The sequence below is a fragment of the Sus scrofa genome, chromosome 3 (genome assembly GCF_000003025.6).
Source record: "Sus scrofa isolate TJ Tabasco breed Duroc chromosome 3, Sscrofa11.1, whole genome shotgun sequence".
In the NCBI taxonomy this organism is placed as follows: Eukaryota; Metazoa; Chordata; class Mammalia; order Artiodactyla; family Suidae; genus Sus; species Sus scrofa.
Genome location: NC_010445.4, coordinates 510549 through 533892, shown reverse-complemented (window position 1 = coordinate 533892; position 23344 = coordinate 510549). Strand labels below are relative to the sequence as shown.

Here is a 23344-nt window from a genome sequence, read left to right as displayed (position 1 = left end):
CGGCGCGACGCGGCCAATGGCAGGCGTCCGGGGGCGGGGCGCCGGGCTCGGCGGTCGGGGGGAAAGCCCTGGAAGGCGGCGGCCCCGGCACGGCGGCTACCTGAAGAAGAGGGTCCGGTACATCTGGTGCGCCTCGTAATAGTCGCCTTTCTCGACGCTGGCGCGCAACTTGCCCTCCACGCGCTGGACGCCGCCGCGGTTGCGGGCGCCGTTCCGGGCGCTCTCCTGCTCGGCCATCGCAGCCGCCGCCGCCGCCGCCATCGCGCCGGCGCTCCGCGCAGGGCTGACGCTGTCGCAGGCGCGGTCGGCAGCGCCTCTCGGCTTCCGTCCCGGCGGCCGCCCTAAGCGCTCTACGGTGGCCGGCGAGGAGCCGGGAGATGCCGGGGGCGGGGCGCCGACGGCCACGTGACTGCGGGGCGGGGCCGAGCGCGGCCACGTGGCCGAGCCGGGCGGGGCTGGCGCCACAATGGCGGGCGCTGCTGCGGGGGCGCCGGGGGCGCGTCCTCTGTCCCCGCCAGTGCGCGGGAGGGTATCTCTGCTGCACCTGGGGCCGTTTTTCGCGGTACTTGAACTGTTGACACTTTCCAATAAAAACCGCGCTTCAGCCCTCAGCGGATTCGCCGGGTGCTCGGGACCAGCGATGAGCCCCCGCCCCAGCGGCGGACACCCGAACACGCCGCCGTCCCTACGTGGGGCGATGGGAAAACGCGGAGACACGCCCCCGAGCGAGCCGCCGGCAAGACACGGGCTGGGGGTGAGCGGGTGCTCCCGGGCCTGGAGTTCCAGAGTTTGCGGGGTGACCCAGGCTCCTGCCCGAAGGGGTCCTGAGCGGGGCCCGAAACCCTGCGTGTTCCGCCCCCCACCAGGGGCAGAGACATAGGAGGTGAGAAAAGAAATACACTGGTTATGACTCATTTGAAATGTCATGCACTTTTAAAAAGTAAAACTCTTTATTTAAACATTTCAATAGCATCTTATAATTTGGTGGCAGCAAAAGAAGCACTACCAGAGACAAATATCTTGAAAAGCATTTACAAAAATACACTGCACAAAGTCCTATCTTGCGTCTTTAAAAATAAATATTCAAAATATTTCCACCCCAACTCCCAGTTTTAGCTTTATATAGGAAATTTTGATTTATATATTTATCCTGTAATATATGAAACATCTGTATACATTTTATCCAACTTAACTGCATAGGCATTAGTTCGTTCGAATTCTAACTAGAGTGAAAAAAATGCTACTTTATGTAGATTTGTTTATTTGAGGACTGTTGTGCAATATACATAAAACTCTTCAGAAAACCAGTCAGCACCATCATTCTATCTTTTCCTGAAAATAACATTTACAGTACCCCAAAAACTGTCTTAACCCAATAAAACTTAAATAACTTTAAGGTAAAACATCTGTAACACTTTTAAGTGCCTTGCAGATACCTCATTTATAAAGTCTGCTCAGTAAAATAGTCTCAATATTAAATAGTAACTATAACCAGAACAAGCCTCAGAGGAATTGAGAGAGAATGGCCAGTAGTTGCAATAAAAGGCAAATCCCAACCGGAGCCGGGACAAAGTGCTGCTGCAGGAGCCTCAGCGTACTGGTGTCATGAATTTGCCACCTGGGCCACCTCCTTCAATAACCGTCAGTGGACTAAAAACAGCCTTGGAAAAACCTAGAGCATGTTAGTGTTCGCTTCTCAGCAGAATTCAAAACACAACCTGAAGACACCCAAAAGCTTGGATTTCTTGGTTCCTGCTCCTAGTGTGACGTGACAACTGCAGGGAAATCCGGCGGGATGAGCCCAGTGGAGACCTGAGAACTCTATTTACATGTTTGCTTGGATCCAGACCATCCCTTTTCCAATCAGACCCACTTCGACCTGCAAGAGGCAAACCGTCCAGTGTGCCTGAACCGAGGCCTGACGGAAACCCTTCCCAGACGTGGGAGCCGACTACCACCACCACCTTTTAGTTACTGCCCCACCTGGGGACACGAACGAACCACGGGGGCCGAACGGAGGAAACTCCCGCCCGGAGGAAGGGCCCTCGGAAGTCTGGCGACCGGTTCTTCCCCAAGAGAAGCATGTGCTGCGCTCAACATCCGTCTGCCCCCAGAGGTCCTTTAAAAGGGCCCGTGAAGGCCGTCAAGGCTTCGGACACACCCCCAACCTTGCACCTTCTCTCGCTTTGTTCCTGATGTCAAGCAAATACAAATATAAAGAGCTTTACGTTCAAAAACAACCCTCCCCCCGACCCCAGGAAAGTAAGTGTCTTTGTGAGCCATACATTCAGATGAGGTTCCACAGAGACTGCCTGTGGCTTGCGGGCCTCAAGGGGCAGCGGTCCCCGTGGACAGAGGAGCCAGTGGCTGTCAGCATCCATGGCTTCCGCTGCCACGTCCTGCTGGCCGTCGGCGCACCGCCTGAAGGGGTGACGCTATCCCGCTGTCCGTGTGCCCGCGCTCAGAGGGAGTCCGGGTTGCAGGCCGACCAGTATATACAGAATGTACAGCAACAGAGAGGAGACTGGCTTTACTTGATGGGTTCTCCGTGAACTCTGAACCGGTACAGACACGTGTATTCGGGATGGCCCCAGTTAGAAAAAATCCGCAGCTCCACTATCTGGAAAGCGCTTTCAGGTCTTTTCTGAAATTGGGGGGGGGAGTCAGATTTATTTCACATTAAGACTCCAGACCTAATACTTCCCCAGCTATGCTATTTCAGAGCAAGTAGCCAAGGTGGAGATTCAGTTTTTAATATGAGCTGCATCACCTATCACAGGACCCAAAGCTCAGGTAAAACTGAGAACACGTTACAAATGGCACATTTATGCAGAGCAAGAGATAGACGAAAAAAGCTCACTCAGGAGCCAAAAAACCCTCGATGGTCCTGCCTTGCTTTCTCAGAGGTTGGCCGTCACGCCCTCTGGGCAGTTTGCGCGTGTCCGCTGGTCCTGCAGACTCGAGCGGCAGAAAGGGGCCCGGGGGGCCCGCCCGCCGTCCATGCCCAGCACGAGGGTCCTTACCAGGACGTGGAACATCTGGAGCGACTCCCCTTCCTGGTCGTAGGTGAACCGTCCCAGGAGCTGCCCTTCTTCCTGGTACTCGTCCTCTAATCCCTAGAACAAAACCAGAGTCAGCGCATCAAGGAAAAGGACAGCACGAGGTGGGGAAGTCACTCTCCCGCCAAAGACGGGGAGGCCTCTGGGCATCTCGTTAGGGGCTCCACACTGAGCACGAAGGCCGGGAGGGAGCCAGGAGAATGGGCCGAGCAGGCTGGCAGGCAGGGCAGGGACCATCCCGCTGAGTGGACCCCGCTCAGTGCACCTGACGGGCCAGGGGGTGAGACCAGCTCAGCAGAAGGCGGTGCCCAGAGGTCAATGTGCACAGGCGGAAAGGGAGGGCGCCGGGCTGGGGCAGCGGGGGCAGGGTCTGCGTCTGGGAAGACAGCGCTCTGGACGAGGGCGGTGGGGGTGGTGGTCAGCAACGGAAGGCGCTGCAGACCCCTGAACGGCGCCCTCAAAGGTGGTCGGGAGCTCAGTTTCATGTTCTGTGTGTTTCACCGTAAGAAAGTAACCAGTACCAGGCACCTGTGACTGCCTGACTGGGTCTCATGACGGGAGAGGACTTCCTGGGTATAAACACGCCACGAAAGAAATGAGAGGTAGTGAGCCAGGGTAACTCAATAGAAAACTCAGACAGAGGGAAGCATGTCTGTCACAGGATGACACGTCATCAGTGTTTTATATTAAAGAGCTCAGGGAGTTCCCGTTGTGGCGCGGCCATTAACGAACCCGACTAGTGTTATGAGGATGCGGGTTCGATCTCTGGCCTTGCTCAGCGGGTTAAAGATCCGGCACCGCCCTGAGCTGTGGTGTAGGTAGCAGACACGGCTCAGATCCTGAGTTACTGTGGCTGTGGTGCAGGCTGGCAGCTGTAGCTCCAATTTGACCTCTAGCCTGGGAACTTCCATATGCCACGGGCGTGGTCCTAAAAAGACCCAAAAAAACCCCAAAACCCTTAAATAGTCACAAGGAAACTAAGATCCCAAAAGATAAATGAAACAAAACTAGAATCTACAAAAAAAGAAACGTGTAGAAATACACACAAGTGTAGATTAAAATAAGACCTCTGCAGTTGGCAGAGACTTAAAAAAAGGGGGGGCGGCGTTCCCATTGTGGCGCAGCAGAAATGAATCCGACCAGGAACCATGACGTTACAGGTTCGATCGCTGGTTATCACTCAGAGGGCTAAGGATCCGGCGTTGCCGTGAGCTGTGGTGTGGGTCGCAAACGTGGCTCAGATCCTGGGTGGCTGTGGCTCTGGCGCAGGCCAGCGGCTACAGCTCCGATTTGACCCCTAGCCTGGGAACCTCCATGTGCCAGAGGTGCAGCCCTGAAAAAAACAAACAGAAACAAAAAAAGGACTCCGTTAAAAAGGCTAAAGTAGGGGTGAATGACTTGCTCACGGACTCCCGGCAGAACAGTAACCAGTAACCACACACGGTGCGGTCGGTGGACGGCCTGAGAGGCGCTCGGGCCCCGTGCGCTCTGGAACAGCTCCGCTCCGCCACGTCTCAGCATCTAGCCTGAGGTTCACAAGCTGAAGCGGCGGAGTGGCGCCCTCATCCCGACACGTGGAAAACAGAGCAGCGGTGTCCACTGCTGTCGAAAACTGGGTATGAAGAGCTGGCTCTGGGCGACGCGGTCGAGGGTCACGTGTACGTGAGGCACGGTGACCGCTCTGCGTGTACACGGATGTCACATGCTGCTGCTGTCCGCACGCCCGAAACCCGCAGGATGAGGCTCCCTGCCCTGGGCACATGTTTACACTAAACCTGGTTTTTAAGGCAGGAAATGAAATTTTATCACCAGGCTTTCTCAACTGTCCTTTTTAAGGGAAGAGGCCCAGTGTCCATGGTGACCTGCGTCGGCTCCCCCGGCGTCCCTGCTCTGTTCTGGGCTCTCAAGCTCGCACTGCTGTCGGAACCGCGCGTACGGCCAGGCGAGAGGGGCGCCGGCGGCGGCCAGGTCCTGACCGGCTCGTCCACACTGCTCAGCTCTGCCCCGCGTGACAGGGCGGAGGGCGGGCGGCGACACCAGGGGGCCCTGGGCCCGCGGCTGGCGAGGGCAGGGCTGCGGCGGGAGGTTGGGGCGGGGCACTCACGTAGACGGCGAAGTCCTTGGGGCGCTGGTGATGTTGCCCGTGGGCGACAGCGTCTTGGGGATGTGCTCCAGCGTGAAGGCGCTCGGCTGGATCTTCATCGACAGCCGCACCACCAGGTACCCCTGGGAGCCTCGGAACGCCCAGCAGTTACCCGGGTACATGTCAGGCTAGGAGACAGGCAGACACGGAGCCTCAGGCGGAGCAAGCTCTCACCCGCTCCGCACGCGGGAGCTGCGAGACGAAGGGCCGGTAACACTGGAGGGGGAAGAAAACACCCAGGAGAGTCTCTGCCAGAAGGAAGGGTCCTGAGTGGTATCCAAAGACACGCGGGGGGGCCTCCGTGACCCACCCCCAGAGGGCCTGTCGCCACTGCTGGGTGAGCTTCACGAGGGCAGCCAGGACCTCCTGGTGCCGTGCCAACAGGCTTTGGGTAACCGTCAGCGAAACCTGCTGTCCACGCGGATACACGCGACCACAGCCTCGGGAAGCAGCGTCTGGGGACGGAGCCCTGGCCCCTGCGTTCACCTGACGGGCAAGCTACTCCCGGCCCAGCGAGCCCTGGCGGCAAACGCCCAAGATGCCAGCGGAGGAGGAGACGCAGCGGGAGTGACTTCAACCGCCACGGACGGGCCACCAGCCAAGGCGGGGCTGCCGGCACCGGCACTGGCTGGGGGGCCGCCTGGAGGAGCGCGGCCAGAAGCTCCCGGCAGAGCTGCACAAACAGCACAGAAGCACCGAGCGCTGGGGACCGGCGGTACTCGCGTCCTGTCCCCTGGTGCCAGGTGCCGGCTGCCCGCGGCTCCTCCCTCGCTCTTCCACCCGCCCTGCACGCAGAGAGTGCCCCCGCCTCCAGTCCTGACCAGAGGACTGGAACACTAGGCTCGCTGACCCGGACTCGATGCTCGGCTGCATCTGAGAGCTGCCTAAGGCCGGCCCGCGGCTGGGGGAAGGGCAGACGCCGTGGGGACACGGCACGCGACAGGCGTCACCGGAATGTCTTCACCGCGATGCAGCCCCATGTCGGCCGGGTGCCCAGGGTACGTACGGCCCCATCTCCACCCGCTCCACCCCCTTCACATGGAGACTGCGAAGTGCCCACGCGCACACGACGGGTGGCCTCGCTCAACCGCGAGCAGAACAAACAATGGCATCAGACGTCACCTCTGCCAGGACCTGCTGGTGCCGGGCTGTTTCTGACGTGGCAGCTCTATGAAAACCCCGGCATGGAGTTCCCGTCGTGGCTCAGCAGAAACGAATCCGACTAGAATCCGTGAGGACACGGGTTCCATCCCCGGCCTCTGCTCAGTGGGTTAAGGATCCGGCGTTGCCGGGAGCTGTGGTGTGGGTAGAAGACACGGCTCGGATCCCACGTGGCTGTGGCTGTGGTGCAGGCCGGCGGCTACAGCTCCGATTCGACCCCTAGCCTGGGACCCTCCAGATGCTGCGTGTGCGGCCCTTAAAAAAGAAAGGCAGACAGACAGACGGACAGAAAGAAGAAAGAAAGAGAAGCCCCGCGCTGTGTCCTCGGGGCGGGCACAGCCCGTGAGAACCTGAGCTAACGGCCCAGGCCGCGCAGCGCCGGGCAGGGAGGACGCTGAGGACGCCCGCGGCCTCGCTCACCTGGATGGCCACGCGGGGCGACTGCGAGAAGTACCAGAGCGGGATGCCGAACAGGCTGATGAGCGCCGTCTTGGTCTCGAAGGTCTCGGAGCAGCGGGTGCTCAGGACGCTCCCACCTACGGCAGAGGCGACACCATCTCGGCACCTGACGCTGCCGTCCAGGAAGCGACATCGCCACCCACCTCGGGGACCTGCCCGAGACGTTCGACAGCTTCCCACTTTTCTAACTCGTATGTAGACCCTTCTAGTTCAGGATCGAGTCTGTTTTTAATTCTGCTTTTCTGAATTCAGCCTGACCGTCGACAACAGCTTTGGGACACACGACGTGAACCTGTGCAAACGCTGCGTTCCCTCGGCCGCTCCCACGGGACAGTGGCTCTGAAAGAACTTTTGCTCATGTTTTTAAATAAAGAAGGAGGACTCCAGCCAGGTGCCAGTGTTACCCGGCAGGGGAGTTTCCAGAGGGCCTATTCGACAGGCCTAAGTGGTAAATATGACGACAGCTCCCAGAGGCTCGGGTAACAGGAAGCGTCTGCTGACAGCAAACGTTCCGGGACCAGACACTGGAGGCGGCTGCACAGCAGAGCAAGGACACGAAACCCGCCGAACTCTAAGTCGGTAAACACTCGCGTCTGGGAGTCAATCTCCATAATAATAACAAGAGTGTTTAAGAAATCCAGCTGCCCTCACCGGGAAAGAGGGCAGCCAGGACGGCGGTGCCAGAGCGAGATGGGGTGGGAAGCAACAGCCACGAAAGTAAACTTAAAAACAGTGAAGTGCGTGATACAAACTTCGGAGGAGCTCCCGTGTGGTTCCGTGGCCGAAGGATCCGGCGTCGCTGTGGCTGTGGTGCAGGCCGACAGCGGCAGCTCTGATTCAACCCCTGGCCCGGGAACTTCCATGTGCCTCAGGTGTGGCCCTAAAAAGAAACAAAACGCACACACTTTACAACGAGATCATAAAAAAACAACGAGCGAAAGTCTGAAAGGGCCAGGAAAATCCCAGAGCCCCTCGCACGCCCTCCGCTGGGGTTTTGCTCCCAGCCACAGGCCACACCGGGTGGGCCAGGCCCCCTCCTCTGCCCCCTGGGCTTTCCCCCCCGCCCGGGACACTCACCCCCGGATTCCAGGGCGAAGTCCACCAGGCCGGTCCTGTCCTGGGAATACAGCTTCAGGGCCTTGTTCACAAGGACCTGGGCTTGCTGGGCAGAGGGCCCGACAGCGACGCACAGGAGCGAGAAGAACTTGGCGTTAGTGAGAGAAACGAAGCCCGGACACTCCTACCGAGGCCACGTCTGCAGTGACCTCTATTTTGGGGACACGAGCAATCCCAAACCCCAGCCCTGCACGTGACGGCACGGGGGTAGGGGTGGGGGGCACGCGGGCTCAGACCCCCGGCTGCCGTAACACGGGCCCGCGTGAGGACCAGAGGCAGCGACAGGAGCCTGGGACTGTGTTGTGGGAAATTTCTGCCTCGTTCAGAAGCTATGTGGCCACTCGGGTAGACAAGACCTTTAGGACAAAAGGTCATTCGCTAAGCACAAAGCATCCCGAGTCGCAGCCTGTTACAAACGCAGCTGAAACGGGCCTTCTCCGCACTCCTGGCGCCAGGCACTTTCCCATCGTGACCACAGGCCACGGGCCCTCCTCAGAACCAGACGTCAGAACGTACCGGCTTCCCCGCTGGACCGTCGGTGTGGCCTTGCCAGGAGCCTCCCATCGGGCACTCACCGCCTCGGTTATTCCCGTGATGCCTGCCCCACGCGCAGCAGACACGACAGTCTCAGGAGCTGGCGTCTGTTTGGTCACAGCAAGGTGGTGGGTCACGTTCTTCAGAATCCCCAGCTCCAGCTCGCGCAGCAGAACCTGCAGGTGCTCCTTGCTCACAAACTGGGAAGACCACTTCTGGAGCAGCCGCTCCAGAGCAGCTTCTGGCTGGTCCCCGGAAAGCACGAGGCTGAGGGTCTCTCTCACGCGGGCATCCACCTGGTAAAGTTGCAGCGAAGAGACCAGGACGCTACTGCTTTAGCTACATCTTCTCAACCCCTCACTCTGTCACCTCAGACGCCACGAAAGCCTCTCAAAATCCACAACACAACGCAATTCCGGCTCAACTTAGGTGCTGCTCCCCAGATGCCCTGCAGGAGCAGCGCAGAGCGTGGCGGGTGCCCCCGGGACCGGAGGAGGGTGCACTGCTGGGAAGACCGAGCCCCTCGCTTTCAAGCTCAGTCTCATGGGGAAACGGCCGCCTGGACAACCCAGAACCTAACGGAGGCAGGCTGGGCACGCCGAGGGCACTGCTGCCACCTACGCGGTGCTGTGCGCTCCCACCATCCCGCCCTCTCCCTGGAGAGCGGCCGGGGGAGGATGGACGGAGCTGCCCTGGAGGCTCTGAAACCTCCCACGCTCCGTCAGCGCTGCCCCGACCAGGCACCCAGGCCGCCTCGGAGCTGACGGCCCAGCAGTCGCCCCCCTCCCCGCGCCCGCCAGCACAAGGGGTCCCGGGAGCGGGGCTGCTCTCTTCCCAGGCTGCGTGTCTCTGTGACGGGCGACCGCCTCGGGCTCTTCCCCGCCAAGGCCGCGGGCATCGCACCGGCCCATCTGCCCGACTCGAGGGCCCCCGCCAGCTCTCCCAGAGCTTCCTCTGCGGCAGTGCCGGGGATGGGCGCCCCTGCAGCTGTAAACGCGCACGGACGCGCGGCTGGGGACGAGAGGGTGTGGAAGCTGCTCGGGAGCCCACGCGCTAGCAGACAGACCCACGGACAGACAGCCCGCGCGGCCCGCTGTCCCGCGTGAAGGACACAAGGACCCTCCCCTCAGGGCCGACCTGCCGAGTCCCTGGGAGCGGGATTCCAGGGGGACGGCACCGTCCATTATTTCATTTTAAACGTTTAAAACCTCCGAATGTGGTAAAATTAAGTTTTCAAAGAAACCTGAGACGAAACAGCTTCGCAGACGTGCGCACGAAACCCACTGTTCCCGCCCTTCTGGGAGCACCCGTGAACCCGAGGAGCCTACCGTCTCGCGCACGGAGTCCGCCGCCTCACAGCTGCTTCTCCCGCGCTGCCAGCCTGCCAGGTCTGCTTTCAGGCGCCCCAGCTCCTGCTCCAGATGCTGAACCAGGCCGAGAAGGCGCTGCTCCTCCTCCATCCCGCTGGGAAACCAAGGCGGGCACAGGGTCAGGCCCGGCCCCAGTGCCGGCCCCCGGCGGGCCAACCGCGAACGCGTGACCGTCCCGAGCAGGACCCGAGGTTCACGTCAGCATCCCCAGGGCCGTCTCAGGTCAAGGCGCACGTGCACCCAGCCCCAGGCCCCCACCCCGGGCGGGGCGGCCGCGCCATCAGCCGCGGGTAGGTCTCCCTGGTGGGGCGGGGCTCCCTCAAAACGATCCATCAATTCAAAACTGAACCCATCTCCCTAAAATTCTGAAAAAGACTGCAGAAACGAGACAACGTTCACTGATAATCATCATGTGGTTAACTGAGTTGTTCTTCCTACTAAAGGAGAAAACTCAACTAAAAAGGTGTGGCTTCAGGGTTTTTGTTTTCAAGGGCTGCACCCGCAGCATATGGAGGTTCCCAGGTCAGGGGTCTAATCGGAGCTGCAGCTGCCGGCCTGCACCACAGCACAGCAGCGTCAGATCCAAGCCGCATCTGCAACCTACACCACAGCTCCCGGCAACGCCGGATCCTTAACTCACTGAGTGAGGCCAGGGATCGAACCCACAACCTCAAAGGTCCTAGTTGGGTTCCTTACTGCTGAGCCATGGCAGGAACTCCTCTTCAGGGTTTTGATCACTCTAATTTCGATGAAGGTACTGTACCCTATAAAATATCATTTGTTTATAGAGCAGGTATAGCTGGTGCGGCACCAACAACTCACGCCCCAGGAGAGGGCCCCTGGGCTCAGCACGGTAGGACCTGGTCTGCAGGAAGGTTCAGGGTGCCTGACGCCGACACCCCATCTGACGGAGGACAAGTGGGACCTAAAACCACAACACAGGCGTTCCCGTCAGGGCTCAGCAGTTAACGACCCTGACTACGTCCATGAGGACGCAGACTCCATCCCTAGCCTTGCCCGGTGGGTTAGGGATCTGGCATGGCTGTGGCTGCGGTGTAGGCTGGCGGCTGTAGCTCCGACCGGACCCCTGGCCTGGGAACCTCCTTATGCCGTGGGTGCAGCCCTAAAATGACAAAAAACCAAAAACTAAATAAATACAAAATAAAACCACGACACAGGCTCCACGAGTGCACAGGAGCCAGAGACGGGAAGCTCGTCTGTTGTCTCGAGCCCCCTAAGTCCTTGGAGCAGCCGAAGGGCCACGGCGGCCTGTGCAGACGCGGGCGTGGAGGGAGCCTGGGGATGAGCCGGGGCTGGGAGGGGGGAGGCGCGGCTCTGAGGCCGGAACGCGGGGAAGCTGAGCCACACGCACAAGAGCAGCAACCAGGGAGCAGGCGCCGCGCCGCACACCACTGGGGACCGGGCTGCTCAGCCGCGAGGGAGGCCGCAGCCGCCAGCCGCCTGGATCAGAAGGCCGGGGTCTCGCCTGCTCTTGGAGCTGCGACTGCGAGACCAAGGCTTTGACCCGACGCCCTCGGGCCTCTGTGGCTCCGTCCCTGTGCCCTGAGGCCGGCCGCCCGCAGGTGGACACTGACAGCGGCCCAGCCTCCTCCAGCCCCGGGGCTCCCGAGAAAACGCGAAAGCTGGCACCCTCGGGGTCCAGCAGCGCCCCCCGGAAGGCCTGCGCGGCTCCCCGCAACCAAGAGGAACGCAGGAGACGGTAGAGCGAGGCGCCAGGCGCCGGAGCCCTACCTGGCCGTTGCGCGCGCGGTCCGCTCCAGCTCCCTCTGGACGGCCTAGAGGGCGTGACAGAGAGTCTGGTGAACGCGCCGGGCAGACGCTCGCGTGCCACACGCTCACTGACGTCACAGACACACGGAGAAGACCGTTTTTTCTCCGGGATTTTTTTCTCCCTGATTCAAAGTCCAGACCCACCTCATCTTTCAAAGCACGTCTTTAAAAGACAGGAAACAGGTATTTAGACAGGGGCCCAGGTTACACGGGAACAGCCTGACGGATTTTCAGAAGGAGCAGCTCCTGGACCCACGCGGCGAGTGCAGGGGCGAGGCGGCCGCGGCGGCTGCGCCCACGGCCCGCTCACAGACGCGGGCACCCGCCACCCGCGCCCGTCTGCTCAGGTAGTAACGAGCGAGGCCTGGACTCCGGGCACAGCAGGCGACGTGAGCACAGGAACCGACACCACCCCCTGGCAGGAGGCTCCTTCCGCGGCAGCCCTGCAAACACGTGCTCAACTCTGGGGCTCCTGACACCGTCAGCCCCACAGTGGCCAGTCCTGGGCCCCCAAAGGGCCGGGCATCTCCCCTGAGGCCCGTCAGGGGCTCTGGGTCCACACTCCCACAGGCCAGAATCCGCCCCGGGCACCCACACCCACGCAGAGGCCCAGCCCTCTCCCTCTGCCCCCACCACCTGAAGACCCCAGGACCTCTGGCCAGAAGGGTTCGGGGGGACCTGCACTGCCCTCTAGGGGTGCTGGCAGCCCGGTGGAGACGGGGACGGCAGAGACCCGGTCCCCTGCCCCACAGCTGGGCTCAGTAACCCTCCCCCCGAAAAGACACCCCCAGACAGTGAGCTGGCCACACTCAGAATCATTAAAGCTGCACAACCGAACCACCAAGGGGGAGAGGGCACAGCAAGGATTTTTTTTGGGGGGGCGTTCCCGTCGTGGCGCAGTGGAAACGCATCCCACTAGGAACCGTAAGGTTGTGGGTTTGATCCCTGGCCTCACTCTGCGGGTTAAGGATCCGGCGTTGCCGTGGTGTGGCTCCAGCGGTCGCAGATGCCGCTCGGATCCCCCGTGGCTGTGGTGTAGACCGGCGGCTGTAGCTCCGATCCGACCCCCAGCCTGGGAACCTCCATGTGCCGCGGAAGCGGCCCTAAAAAAAAAAGAAAGAAAACACGAGACCGTTTTTTCTTCGTCGGACAAAGGCTAGCGGCAAACTCGCCGCGAGAGACACTTCACAGCGAGGGGCTCTGGAGGAGGCCGCCCAGGGCCGGGGGGACGGGTCGCGCGCAGCGAGTACCTCGGACCTCTCCGTCAGCTTCCCGAGAACGGCTTCCAAGCTGGAGATCCGCAGTTCGTGCTCTCGGTGCGAGGCCTCGGAGTCGGCCTGGAAGAGGGCCAGGAGCGGATGACGGTGGAGAAGGTCAGGCGACGAGGAGGCCGCACCCAGCCCGGCGAGAGCCCGGCCGGCTTTTCCAGACCCGGGAGACGGCTCCCCGGGCGGCCCGTCGCCCCCGGGAGCGCCCGCCTGGCAAGCGGAGTGGTTACTCCTCGTTCGACAAACGCCGGAGCCGGAAAGGCGCGCCCTGCGCACAGGGAGGCGGAGCACAGCCCGCCACCGCCTCGGTCCGACGGCGCGTCCCCGGAGCTCAGCTGCCAGGGGAGAAGCCGTCCCGGGAGCTCAGCTGCCAGGGGAGAAGCCGTGTGCAGGCGGCCGCGCGGCTGGGGCGAGAAGCGGCGGCTGGGGCGAGAGGCGAGCCGGGAAGGGCGGGCTGCGCTGAGGCCTAGACAAAGCCCCGCCACAGCCAAGCCAAAGCGCACCCACCCGGGCAGCAAGGACAGCCTGGCCCTCCCGAGCCGCTCAAGCCCCGGTCAGAGGGACTCGGAGGGGCCCCGGACCCTCATCGCAAGAGCTCCCTCACTGACTTATATCCCTCTCGCTCTAGACTGCAGCCGCCGGGACTCCAACCATCTGCCACCGCAGAGCTGAGGGGTGACGAGGGGCCGGAGGAGCCCAAGCCTGGTCTGGGGAGGGCCGGCCCCCGGGGCCTCACCGCCCCACCCTCCCCGCGCAGCCCCGCCCCTCCCGCGCTGCCCCGCCCTCCCCGCGCAGCCCCGCCCTCCCGCCCTGCCCGCGCGGCCCCGCCCCTCCCCTGCCGCACTGACCCCTCCCCGCGCAGCCCCGCCCCCGGGACACCGGGAGACCCGTGTTACTCAGTGCCCATCAATTTCAATTCTCGGCTCTCTGCCAAGATGAGAGGCACCAGGAAGGAACACTTGTCGAGACAGGGGGCAACGACTGCCTATCTTACAGATTTCACTCCCAAACACCTAAGCGAAAAATCATTCTGGAACTTAATAAGCCTCGGTTTTGAGGAAGGGGACGGACAGTCCTTTCCCTGAGAAGCAGGTAAGATGCGAACACACAGGCCGCCAGGCCCACAAGGACGCCGACTCCTCTTAACTATTTCACAGCCTTGAGCTACTTCTCATCACAGATGTGAACTTTCTAAACAAACGTTGACAAGAGTACAAAGTACAAACCGAATCCTGCTGACACCGCCCGTGAGGTTTTACAGTCCGGTGTTCAGCGCACCCGCCAATGAAACATGCAGGCTGGGGCAGGCACTGGGCCCACAGTCCAACCAGTGGCGCTCCTGGGCGTCACCGCAGCATCTCTGCCCACCCCCAGCTCCTCGGCGCCCTCCGTGCACCCCTCGCCCACCCCCAGCCGCACAAGTGGCATCTCCTCTGGGGGCGTCCTGGTCCCCCCAGCCAGGAAGCCACACTGCCCTCCGTGCCACCTGCTACTCCACCTCTCACTGCTCCTTGCCCCAAAGGGAACACAAACCACCCGAGCACGTCCTGGTGTTTACCTGGGAGCTCGACGGCCCGGGGGCGCCCATCTCCTCGAAATGCTGCCCCACGGCATGCCTCACCAAGGACAGGAGTCCTTCCCCACCGCCGTCCATCTGCTCCACCCGCGCCTGGAGTTTCTGGAGCAAAGCCACCAGTTCTCGAAGCTTCTCGTCATGGTGGTGACACTGTCCTGACAACGAGGTCACCTGCCTTTCGACTTCACTCATCCGATGCCAGTGGAAAGCCTCAGTGCCAGCCTGCAACAGTGAAAGGTGTGTTCCAAAGGCAACACAAGGGAGAAATTAAATTGGGCATCAAAAAAATCTTAAGTAGGAGCTCCCGTTGCGGCGCAACAGAAACAAACCCGACTAGTATCCATGAGGACATGGGTTCGATCCCCGGCCTCGCTCAGTGGGTTAAGGCTCCGGTGTTGCCGTGAGCTGGGGCTGTAGGTCGAAGTTTCGGCTCAGATCCCGTGTTGCTGTGGCTGTGGTGTAGACCTGCCGTGTAGGTGTAGACTCCTAACCTGGGAACCTCCATATGCTGAGGTGCGGCCCTCAAAAGACAGCAACAACAACAACAACAAACAAAACTTAAGTGTAGGATAAGTAAAAACCACAAAACATTATGGAGAAACGTCAACTCCGACACACACACACACACACACACGAAGAGGAAAGCATGAAGGCGTTCGTCCTTAGCGAGTTCCCACAGGTGGCAGGCTACGGGTGGTTTTTATTTTCCCCTACGTACTTCTTAGATTTTCCAAAGTAACGAAATGCTTTAATTAAAATTGACTGAATAATGAGGCTGCCTGAAATGCAGGCACACCCGGCATGCCTGGGCTCTACAGACGCGGCAGCCTTCGTGACCCTGCGCCCGGCGCCCGCAGCGCCCTTCCCCCAGCAGCACCTGCTCACTGCAAGTCTGTGTCCTGCTCTGGTAATTCTCAAAACCGTTCAGACTCTCCACCAACAAAAGATCAAAGCCTCAGATGACAGCTAGCACCTTTTAGCAATAAAATATTTTTTTTTTTTTTTTGCGAGCAGATTACTTTTTTTTTTCTTTTCGTCTTTTTGCCTTTTCTAGGGCCGCTCCCGCGGCATATGGAGGTTCCCAGGCTAGGAGTCTAATTGGAGCCATAGCCACTGGCCTACGCCAGAGCCACAGCCACCCGGGATCCGAGCCGCATCTGCGACCTACACCACAGCTCACAGCAACGCCGGATCCTTAACCCACGGAGCAATGCCAGGGATCGAACCTCATGGTTCCCAGTTGGATTCGTTAACCACTGCGCCAGGACTGGAACTCCAGCAATAAAATATTTTTAACTAAGGTCTGTACCCTCTTTTCAGACGTGCTGTTGGTGCGCATTTAAGAGACCACAGGGCAGTGCAAACCTCACTCCCACGCGCACGGCAGGGGCTGCTAAGAGAGCCTCCCGAGTGATTACCTCCAGAGGCTGGCGCGGGGGCGGGTGGCCGGACGTGCGCGTGCTGCTGGGGTCATCGGCCCGCTGGGCTCCGAGCAGGTGTGTCCAATTGAGCACGGGCAGGAAGGCGAGGACATCACCCTGGCCCCATAAGGAAACACCTGCACCTTGAAGGAGAGAAAAAGCACCTGTACACACAGGTACGCACACTGCTTTTCAAAAAAGGTACAGTTTAAAATGCTCGGCGCTTTCGCTAATGCACATCTCCGTCTATGCGTCGCCTACAGGCAAAAGTCAAACTTTACTTACCCAGCAAAAGTAACAGCGGAATGAGCAAGATTAAAAACTTGCAAATATTTCGAAGGCACCTAGGAATAAAGAAAAAAACACAGCAACACTTAACTTAGAAAAGCAAGAAGCGGGGTTCACCATTCTCTCTGACGTCTCCAGACAAATGCAGGTCCACAGCCTGAGAAACACAGTGGCTTTATCCGCCAGGTATGCAGATGCCTACAGGAGAACCTTCCCCGAGAGGGGTCTCCAGGCCCACATGCACTGTCGACACGGCAGGCGGGGCACAGAGGGCCCTCCCTCCAGGATCCTGGTCCCCTGCCCGCGGAGGCACCTGGTGCCACAGGAAACGCATCAGCGAGGAAGCCAGAGGGCACTGGTCTAGGCCTGAGCGCCCCTCCAGCTGAGGGCTCCACGGAGAGTCGCTTAACCTCTGCGCACCTCTGTTCTCCTCACGGTAACACCTGCCTTTCCTTTCTCACAGGAGTGGTTTGAAAACTTAAGAATGTGAAAGCACTGGAGTTCCCCTTGTGGGGCAGCAGAAATGAATCCGACTAGGAACCATGAGGTTGCAGGTTCCATCCCTGACCTCGCTCAGTGGGTTACGGATCCTGTGCTGCCGTGAGCTGTGGTGAAGGTCGCAGACGTGGCTCAGATCTGGTGTTGCTGTGGCTGTGGTGTAGGCCGGCAGCTGCAGCTTTGACTCAACCCCTAGCCTGGGAACCTCCATATGCCATGGGTGCAGCCCTAAAAGCAAAAAAAAAAAAAAAAAAAAAAAAAAGAAAGCACTTTCGAAACTAAATCAAATGGATCTTGAAATTAGCACAGATCCAGTTCTTTTTTTCTTTTTTTCTTTTTTTTTTTTTGGCTTTTATTTGCCATTTCTTAGGCCGCTCCTGTGGCGTATGGAGGTTCCCAGGCTAGGGGTCCAATCGGAGCTGTAGCTACTGGCCTACACCACAGCCACAGCAACGCAGGATCCGAGCCGCGTCTTGTAACCCACATCACAGCTCACGGCAACACTGGATCCTTAACCCACGGAGCGAGGCCAGGGATCGAACCCGCAACCTCATGGGTCCTAGTCAGGTTCCTTAACCACTGCACCACGCGGGAACTCCCCAGAGCCAGTTCTTTAAAACACCACGCTGACCGGACGCCCGCTTCCTTACCTTGTAAGAAGAAACACGTTCAGCCAAGAAATCAAAGTGACGAACTGGTACCATCCAACCCCAAGCCACCAGAGAACTTCGGACGCTGTCTTCCCTGAAAGAAAAACACCAGCAAGTCTAAGGCAGGATTCTGAGGCAAAGCAAACTCCTGATGGCCTGACTGTGTGAAGGCTGAGCTGGAAGCACAAGGAAATGTCCTGACAGGTGAAGCGGGGGTGAAGCACACGAGGACGAGGCCGCCACGGCCGGGGACGCGCTCGGGCACGGGCGCGCCACCAAGCCACGCGGCAGGATGTGCTGCTGAGAAACACACAGGACGAGACGCCACGGGGAAGCCCGAGTCCGTGCCTGGTCAAGCACAGCCACACGGAGCAGCTGGACTTGCACGGAGCTCAGTACCCTGGAGACACAGAGGATGCTCATGCAGCCAAGCGCACGGAGCGTCAGCATTTCTGAGCAACAAAGAACGAAACAAGGCACGTAAACCACAGATGCAACGTCTGCTGGGGTGGGGCGAAAACTGACTGCAGGCGCCTCACTGCCGAAAGCCTTGGCGACAACGCTAACACGGAGGGTCACCACGGCCACCTGGGGCCAACAGGGCCAGGCGCAGCACCGCCAGCACCGTCCTCGACACGAACCAGCCCGCGGCTCCGGCCCGGCGCAGCGTCTGCACCGCGGCGCGACCTGCGACGGAGAAGACAGGGAGCCTTCACACAGGGGCCCCGAGCTGCAGGACAGCAAGACCCCCGAACCCTCTCACCCCGCGAGGCAAGGGCCTCTCCTCGAGGGAGAAAACAACAAACTATCTACGTCCGAGCAGGCCACGGCCGCTGACGTGTGGAAACCCAGCCCCGGGGGGACCGGCGGACACGGAGGACGTGCGAGGCGGAACCTCTCGTACACCAGGGCCCTGGCCGCGGTGCCGGCGAGCACGACTTCTGCTGCAAAGACAGCGCGGAAAACAGTCTAATTTTTGTCGGTCTTTTTTTTATTTTAGGGGTCACACCCACAGCATGTGGAAGTTCCCAGGCCAGGGGTCGCATCAGAGCTGCAGCTGCTGGTCTACACCACAGCCACAGCAACGCAGGATCCGAGCCGCATCTGTGACCTGCACCTCAGCTCACGGCAACACCAGATCCTGAACCCACTGAGCAAGGCCAGGGACGGAACCCGCATCTGCATGGATACTAGTGGGGTTTGTCGCCACTGTGCCACAGTGGGAACTTCAGTGCAATAAACAGCTTAAAGCAAGTATAATTCCATAGACACCAGCAGTTAACAAGCTGGGTGAGACAATGGTTATTACTCACAGGCCAAAACGAACATCATTCTAAAGGCTGGTACTTTCCACTGAAAAAGTATCGTGGAATTATAAATGGTTGGCACCACTAAGCAAAGGAATAAAACACGATGAATTTTTTTTTTTTGGTCTTTTTTTTTTTAGGGTCACCCCCACGTCCTCATGGATACTCGTCAGGTTTGTTACCACTGAGCCACAACAGGAATGCTGGTTTAAGGATTTTTTTAAAAAACCTATTGCTTTGTGCTTCTGAAAAGTTAAGGGACAACACATCTCGGAGCTCAATTTCCAGAACTGCCGAGGAAGGCGCCCCTTTACCGAGACACCCCCAGGCGTAAACAGGAACATCTTATTTTTACGAGCCGTCCCAGCTACACAGGCCAACGGCACCCGTCACGGGCGCGGCCCCTTCGGAGCTTTCATTTCATCTCAAATGTTCCTTTGCCTGCATTTAACTCACACCCGATACATTTACAGAGAAGCCTTGTAGGAGCAACATTCTCCATATTTTAAGCCAAAGGGATTTTGCTGTCCGTTTTTAACAAGCACTCGAACTCCAAACGGAAGCAAACAAGGAGCATCTGTGAAAGCGTCGTACAACAGAACAGAAACGCGCCCGAGCCAGACAACCTGCGTGAGCGAAGGCGCGGCCCGCGGTCCCTGCCAGCCCGCCGGGCCTCGAGGACGGCGAGCGGGGGGCCGAGTGCGTCTCGCGGGGCTCCTTCCCCTTTCGGCCGTCGCCTGCGGGCGGGGGTACAAGCAGTTAATGCGGCAGATACACACGCGGGCCTCGTGGGTCTGAACCGCGCTTGGCAGTGGCAGTGCCAGTGCCAAAGACATCAGGAGACTCACACAGGCAAGAACAAAAACCCAAGCGGTGCCCCCGGGGCCATAGGCGGCTCGGCCCGAGCAGGTCACGAGGGACCTTGCAGGACAGCCTGGGGGAAGCACCTGCGAGACCAGGAAAGCCACGTACTTACACAGAGACTCCCCGTTGACCCGGAGGCGGCCGTCGTCTCCGAGGGCCTCTCGCACGTCCATCCTCCCGCCGTGGCCGCAGTGAGCTGCAACACAGGCGAGAGAGCTGGAGCCCCGCGCCGCCAGGGCAGGGCAGGGTTGGCAGGCGGGCAGCAAGGTGACAGCTCTGCCAGGAGGAGCCTGAAGGGCCACCCGCCTCGGACACGCCCGGCCAACAGAGGTCGGGACGGGCCTGCCCAACAATTTTGCGAAACCTCACTCTTCTAAATGCCGTTGAAGTCAGCTTTGCTTTAAAGAGGCGCTAATCATCAAAGGATGTGGACGTTAACTTTTCATTTGGAAAGTGACTTTAAAATGCTTAAACACGGACCAACTTGCAGAAGCCCCCCAGCACTGCGTCCGGAGCACAGAGAGGTCCCCAAAAGCACCGCCAGAGAGGCCGCGTGAGATGCGAGAGGAGAGTGCGAGCCAAGCCGCAGGTAGACGCGGCTTCCACCTGGAAAGCGCTACGGTGGAAAAGCAGGACAGAGAATCGTTTAAATACCTTGCGATTCATGGATTTGTGACTCACGAGCTTTTGACTCACAACTTTTCAATTTGGCATTTTCTGATTCACAACTGCACTTCGCGAAAGCCCCTTGGAAGAGGTGAACTAAGAACGAAGAAAAGGACGAGGTGCGCTCGGCCAGCCGCCAGATCCTATCCGCGAAGCGAGAGGCGCCGCCTGGTGGGAAACCGGCCGTTACTCCCTCCCCAGGGCCGGCGCCCGCGCCCAAGCCGTCGCACCCAAGGCCCAGGTACAGGGGAGACTCCCGCTCAGGACGCGCCACGGTGGCAAGTGGCACAGAGGGACACGCGCGCGTCCTACAGGGGCCAGGCCGACAGCGCCCGGTCTCCCAACGCTGGGGACGCTCACAGCACAACGCTCAGGAACGGCCTGCCGGACCCCGCCACCTGCCACCGGCCCAGCAGGCCGACCCCACAGCAGCCGGGGCAGCCCCGTCGGGAAAGGCAGCGGCCTCCAGGACGCCGGGCCCTCCAGGACGGCTGCCACGGCCCTTGGCCCAGCCCGCTGGGGGCCACTAAGCCGCCTGGCTCCTCCCTCTGGGCCGGGGACATGAGAGTAGTGTGACCTGTGGTCCCCCAAACTGTGCAGGTGGCAGTCTACAAGCCACGGCGGCTAAAAACGTCTACCTTTGAAGAAGTTTCCTCGTGAGTGACAGCTGAAAAATAGGCTTATTTTTACACAGCTGCCTCCAAGAGGCCTGCCCGCCACCCTGGACTGCCCCTGGCAGTGCCAAGTCGCAGCCCGGGGAACTCAGAGCCCATGGCATGAGGCCAGCGTGGACTGGAGAAGTCCGAGTTGGAATGGTTTAAGGAAAATAAACCAAGAGCGTCCCCCCAGAAGAGCCCAAGTAGCCACAGGCTATTGGTCCCGAGTGCCAGTCATGGCTCAGCAGGTTAAGAACCCCACTAGGATCCATGAAGGTGTAGGTTAGATCCCTGGCCTCGTTCAGCGGGTTAAGGATCCAGCGTGGCTGTGGCTGTGGCGCAGGACGGCAGCTGCAGCTGTGACTCGACCCCTAGCCTGGGGACCTCCATATGCTGCAGGGGCGGACCTAAAAGAAAAAAAAAGATGTAGGCTGTTTGTGAACCGCAGCCTGGTACAAAAACAAACAACAATGACCAAAAACACCCTCACAAACCTGGGGCTAAAAGCCCCTGAGCGTCAGCGCCAAGTCTGTGTCCATCGCACTCTTGTTTACGCTGCAGATGAAACTACACACAGAGGTTGGTAAAAACGGGAAAAATTCACCAACCAGATGGATGGTCTCACGTCACCTCTGGTCACATGACCCGACATTCGGAAGCACCAAAATTCTATTTTCCTTCATCTAAGTGGCAACATTTTAAAAGAACAAAGGCCAAGGATCAGCATGCCCACAAGGAGCAGGGACCCTCGTTCTGCCTGCCGTGGCGGGAGGGTGGTGACCCAGGGCAGTCACGGAGGTCGGCTGCAAGGATCTACTGCAACCGGAGCTGTAGGAGTTCCCTGGTGGCCTAGCCGATAAGGACTCGGCGTTGTCCCTGCTGTGGCTCAGGGGTTCCATCCCTGGCCCAGGTGTTTCCATATGCTGCGAGCACAGCAAGAAAAAAAAAAAAAAAAAGTCCATGACATTTTTTCAGCAGTGACACGGTTTTTTATTTTTTGTCTTTTTAGGGTCGCACCCACAGCATATGGAGGTTCCCAGGCTAGGGGTCCAACCGGAGCTACAGCTACTGGCCTACACCACAGCCACAACAACGCCAGATCCGAGCAGTGTCTGCGACCTACACCACAGCTCACGGCAACGTCGGATCCTTAACCTACTGAGCGAGGCCAGTGATCGAACCCGCAACCTCACGGTTCCTAGTTGGATTCGTTTCCACTGCACCACAATGGGAACTCCTGGAACAGTTTTTAAAATACACTGCAACTGCTCCGCTCAGAGGCCGAGCCACTGCCACATCTGGCTGTTGACCCCAGCTCCTGCTGCTCCTATGACCACCTGGCCACGCCGGCCGGCTTGCCACCCCAACCCCGACGTCGGCCTGTCCATCTCCCAGAAGGCAGCAGACACACGAGTCCTTACTCCTCTGAAGACTGAGGCTGGTTCAGGAAGCAAACTTCCGCCCAAAGCCACCAGGACAACTGACACATGGTTCAAAGCAATGGCCTGTCCTTTCTAAGGACGTCCACACCTATCAGGGACACCGGCACTGCCGCAGGTGACAGAGAGCAAAGAAGGGCGTTGCTCCCTGGGGCCTGCTGCGCGTCAGCACAGGGCTACTCGGCCCCGTCGCCGGGCCCTGGTAGAGCCGTGTCTCCGAGCCCGCAGGCTTCTCCCGGGAGACGCCCACCCTCCCGGGGGAGGGAAGCTACCACCTGCAGGCCGCGCAGCCGCAGCCGCCCTGTGGAGAACGGTGCCTCCCAAGGACAACGTGAGGAAGAGTCACAAAACCCGTTTCTGGTTTTTTGGTTGTTTTGCTTTTCAGAACCGCATTCTCGGCATATGGAGGTTCCCAGGCTGGGGGTCAGACTGGAGTTGCAGCTGCTGGCCTACACCACAGCCACAGCAACGTGGGATCCCTAACCCACTGAGTGAGGCCCGGGATCAATCCCGCACCCTCCTGGACCCTGGTCGTATTTGTTTCCGCTGTGCCGAGATGAGACCGCCTTATGAAGCCTTTCTGATGGGGCCCAGAAAATCACATTTTGTCAAGAATGCACTCAACCCCAATCTCAAGAAACCACAGGGCTCAGGCTGCTTCTGGTTGGCCTGCCCAGAGATCTGTGTACAGACACAAGCACGGACAAAAGAGGAAACACACCCAAAAAAGCACTGATCCTGGGAGTTCCCGTGATGGCTCACTGGTTACCGAATCCGACTGGGAACCATGAGGTGGCGGGTTCGATCCCTGGCCTTGCTCAGTGGGTTAAGGATCCGGCGTTGCCGTGAGCTGTGGTGTAGGTTGCGGACGCGGCTCGGATCCCGCGTTGCTGTGGCTGTGGTGCAGGCCAGGGGCTACAGCTCCGACTGGACCCCTGGCCTGGGAACCTCCATATGTCGTGGGATCAGCCCTAGAAAAGGCTAAAAAGACAAAAAATAAATAAATAAAAAAAAGGGAAGAGCAGTCGAGACCCTGTTTTGTGTAAAAAGACAAAAAAAAAAAAAAAAAAAAAAAAAA

General features: G+C 59.4%; 2 protein-coding genes and 1 long non-coding RNA gene across 3 annotated transcripts in view; 1 reads left to right on the top strand and 2 right to left on the bottom strand.

Annotated features, from left to right (window-relative positions):
* GET4 (golgi to ER traffic protein 4) overlaps positions 1–368 on the bottom strand; it is a 14003-nt gene extending 13635 nt beyond the window's left edge. Inside the window, exon 1 of the mRNA XM_021085940.1 lies at positions 101–368. Coding sequence (XP_020941599.1) covers positions 101–261 — 161 coding nt within the window. The 5' untranslated portion in view covers positions 262–368. The remainder of the gene's footprint in view (positions 1–100) is intronic.
* Positions 1–23344, top strand: part of LOC110259828 — a 24073-nt gene extending 729 nt beyond the window's left edge. The window contains exon 2 of the long non-coding RNA XR_002342186.1: positions 18782–23344. This is a non-coding gene — a long non-coding RNA (uncharacterized LOC110259828). The remainder of the gene's footprint in view (positions 1–18781) is intronic.
* SUN1 (Sad1 and UNC84 domain containing 1) overlaps positions 919–23344 on the bottom strand; it is a 46995-nt gene continuing 24569 nt past the window's right edge. Inside the window, 18 exon segments of the mRNA XM_021085939.1 lie at positions 919–2644; positions 3024–3116; positions 5164–5186; positions 5189–5330; positions 6784–6899; positions 7900–7984; positions 8514–8768; positions 9801–9936; positions 11595–11638; positions 12884–12970; positions 14460–14699; positions 15896–16041; positions 16184–16242; positions 17335–17428; positions 17923–18021; positions 19265–19378; positions 19618–19701; positions 20202–20339. Of these exon segments, the coding sequence (XP_020941598.1) occupies positions 2531–2644; positions 3024–3116; positions 5164–5186; positions 5189–5330; positions 6784–6899; positions 7900–7984; positions 8514–8768; positions 9801–9936; positions 11595–11638; positions 12884–12970; positions 14460–14699; positions 15896–16041; positions 16184–16242; positions 17335–17428; positions 17923–18021; positions 19265–19378; positions 19618–19701; positions 20202–20339 (2069 nt within the window). The 3' untranslated portion in view covers positions 919–2530.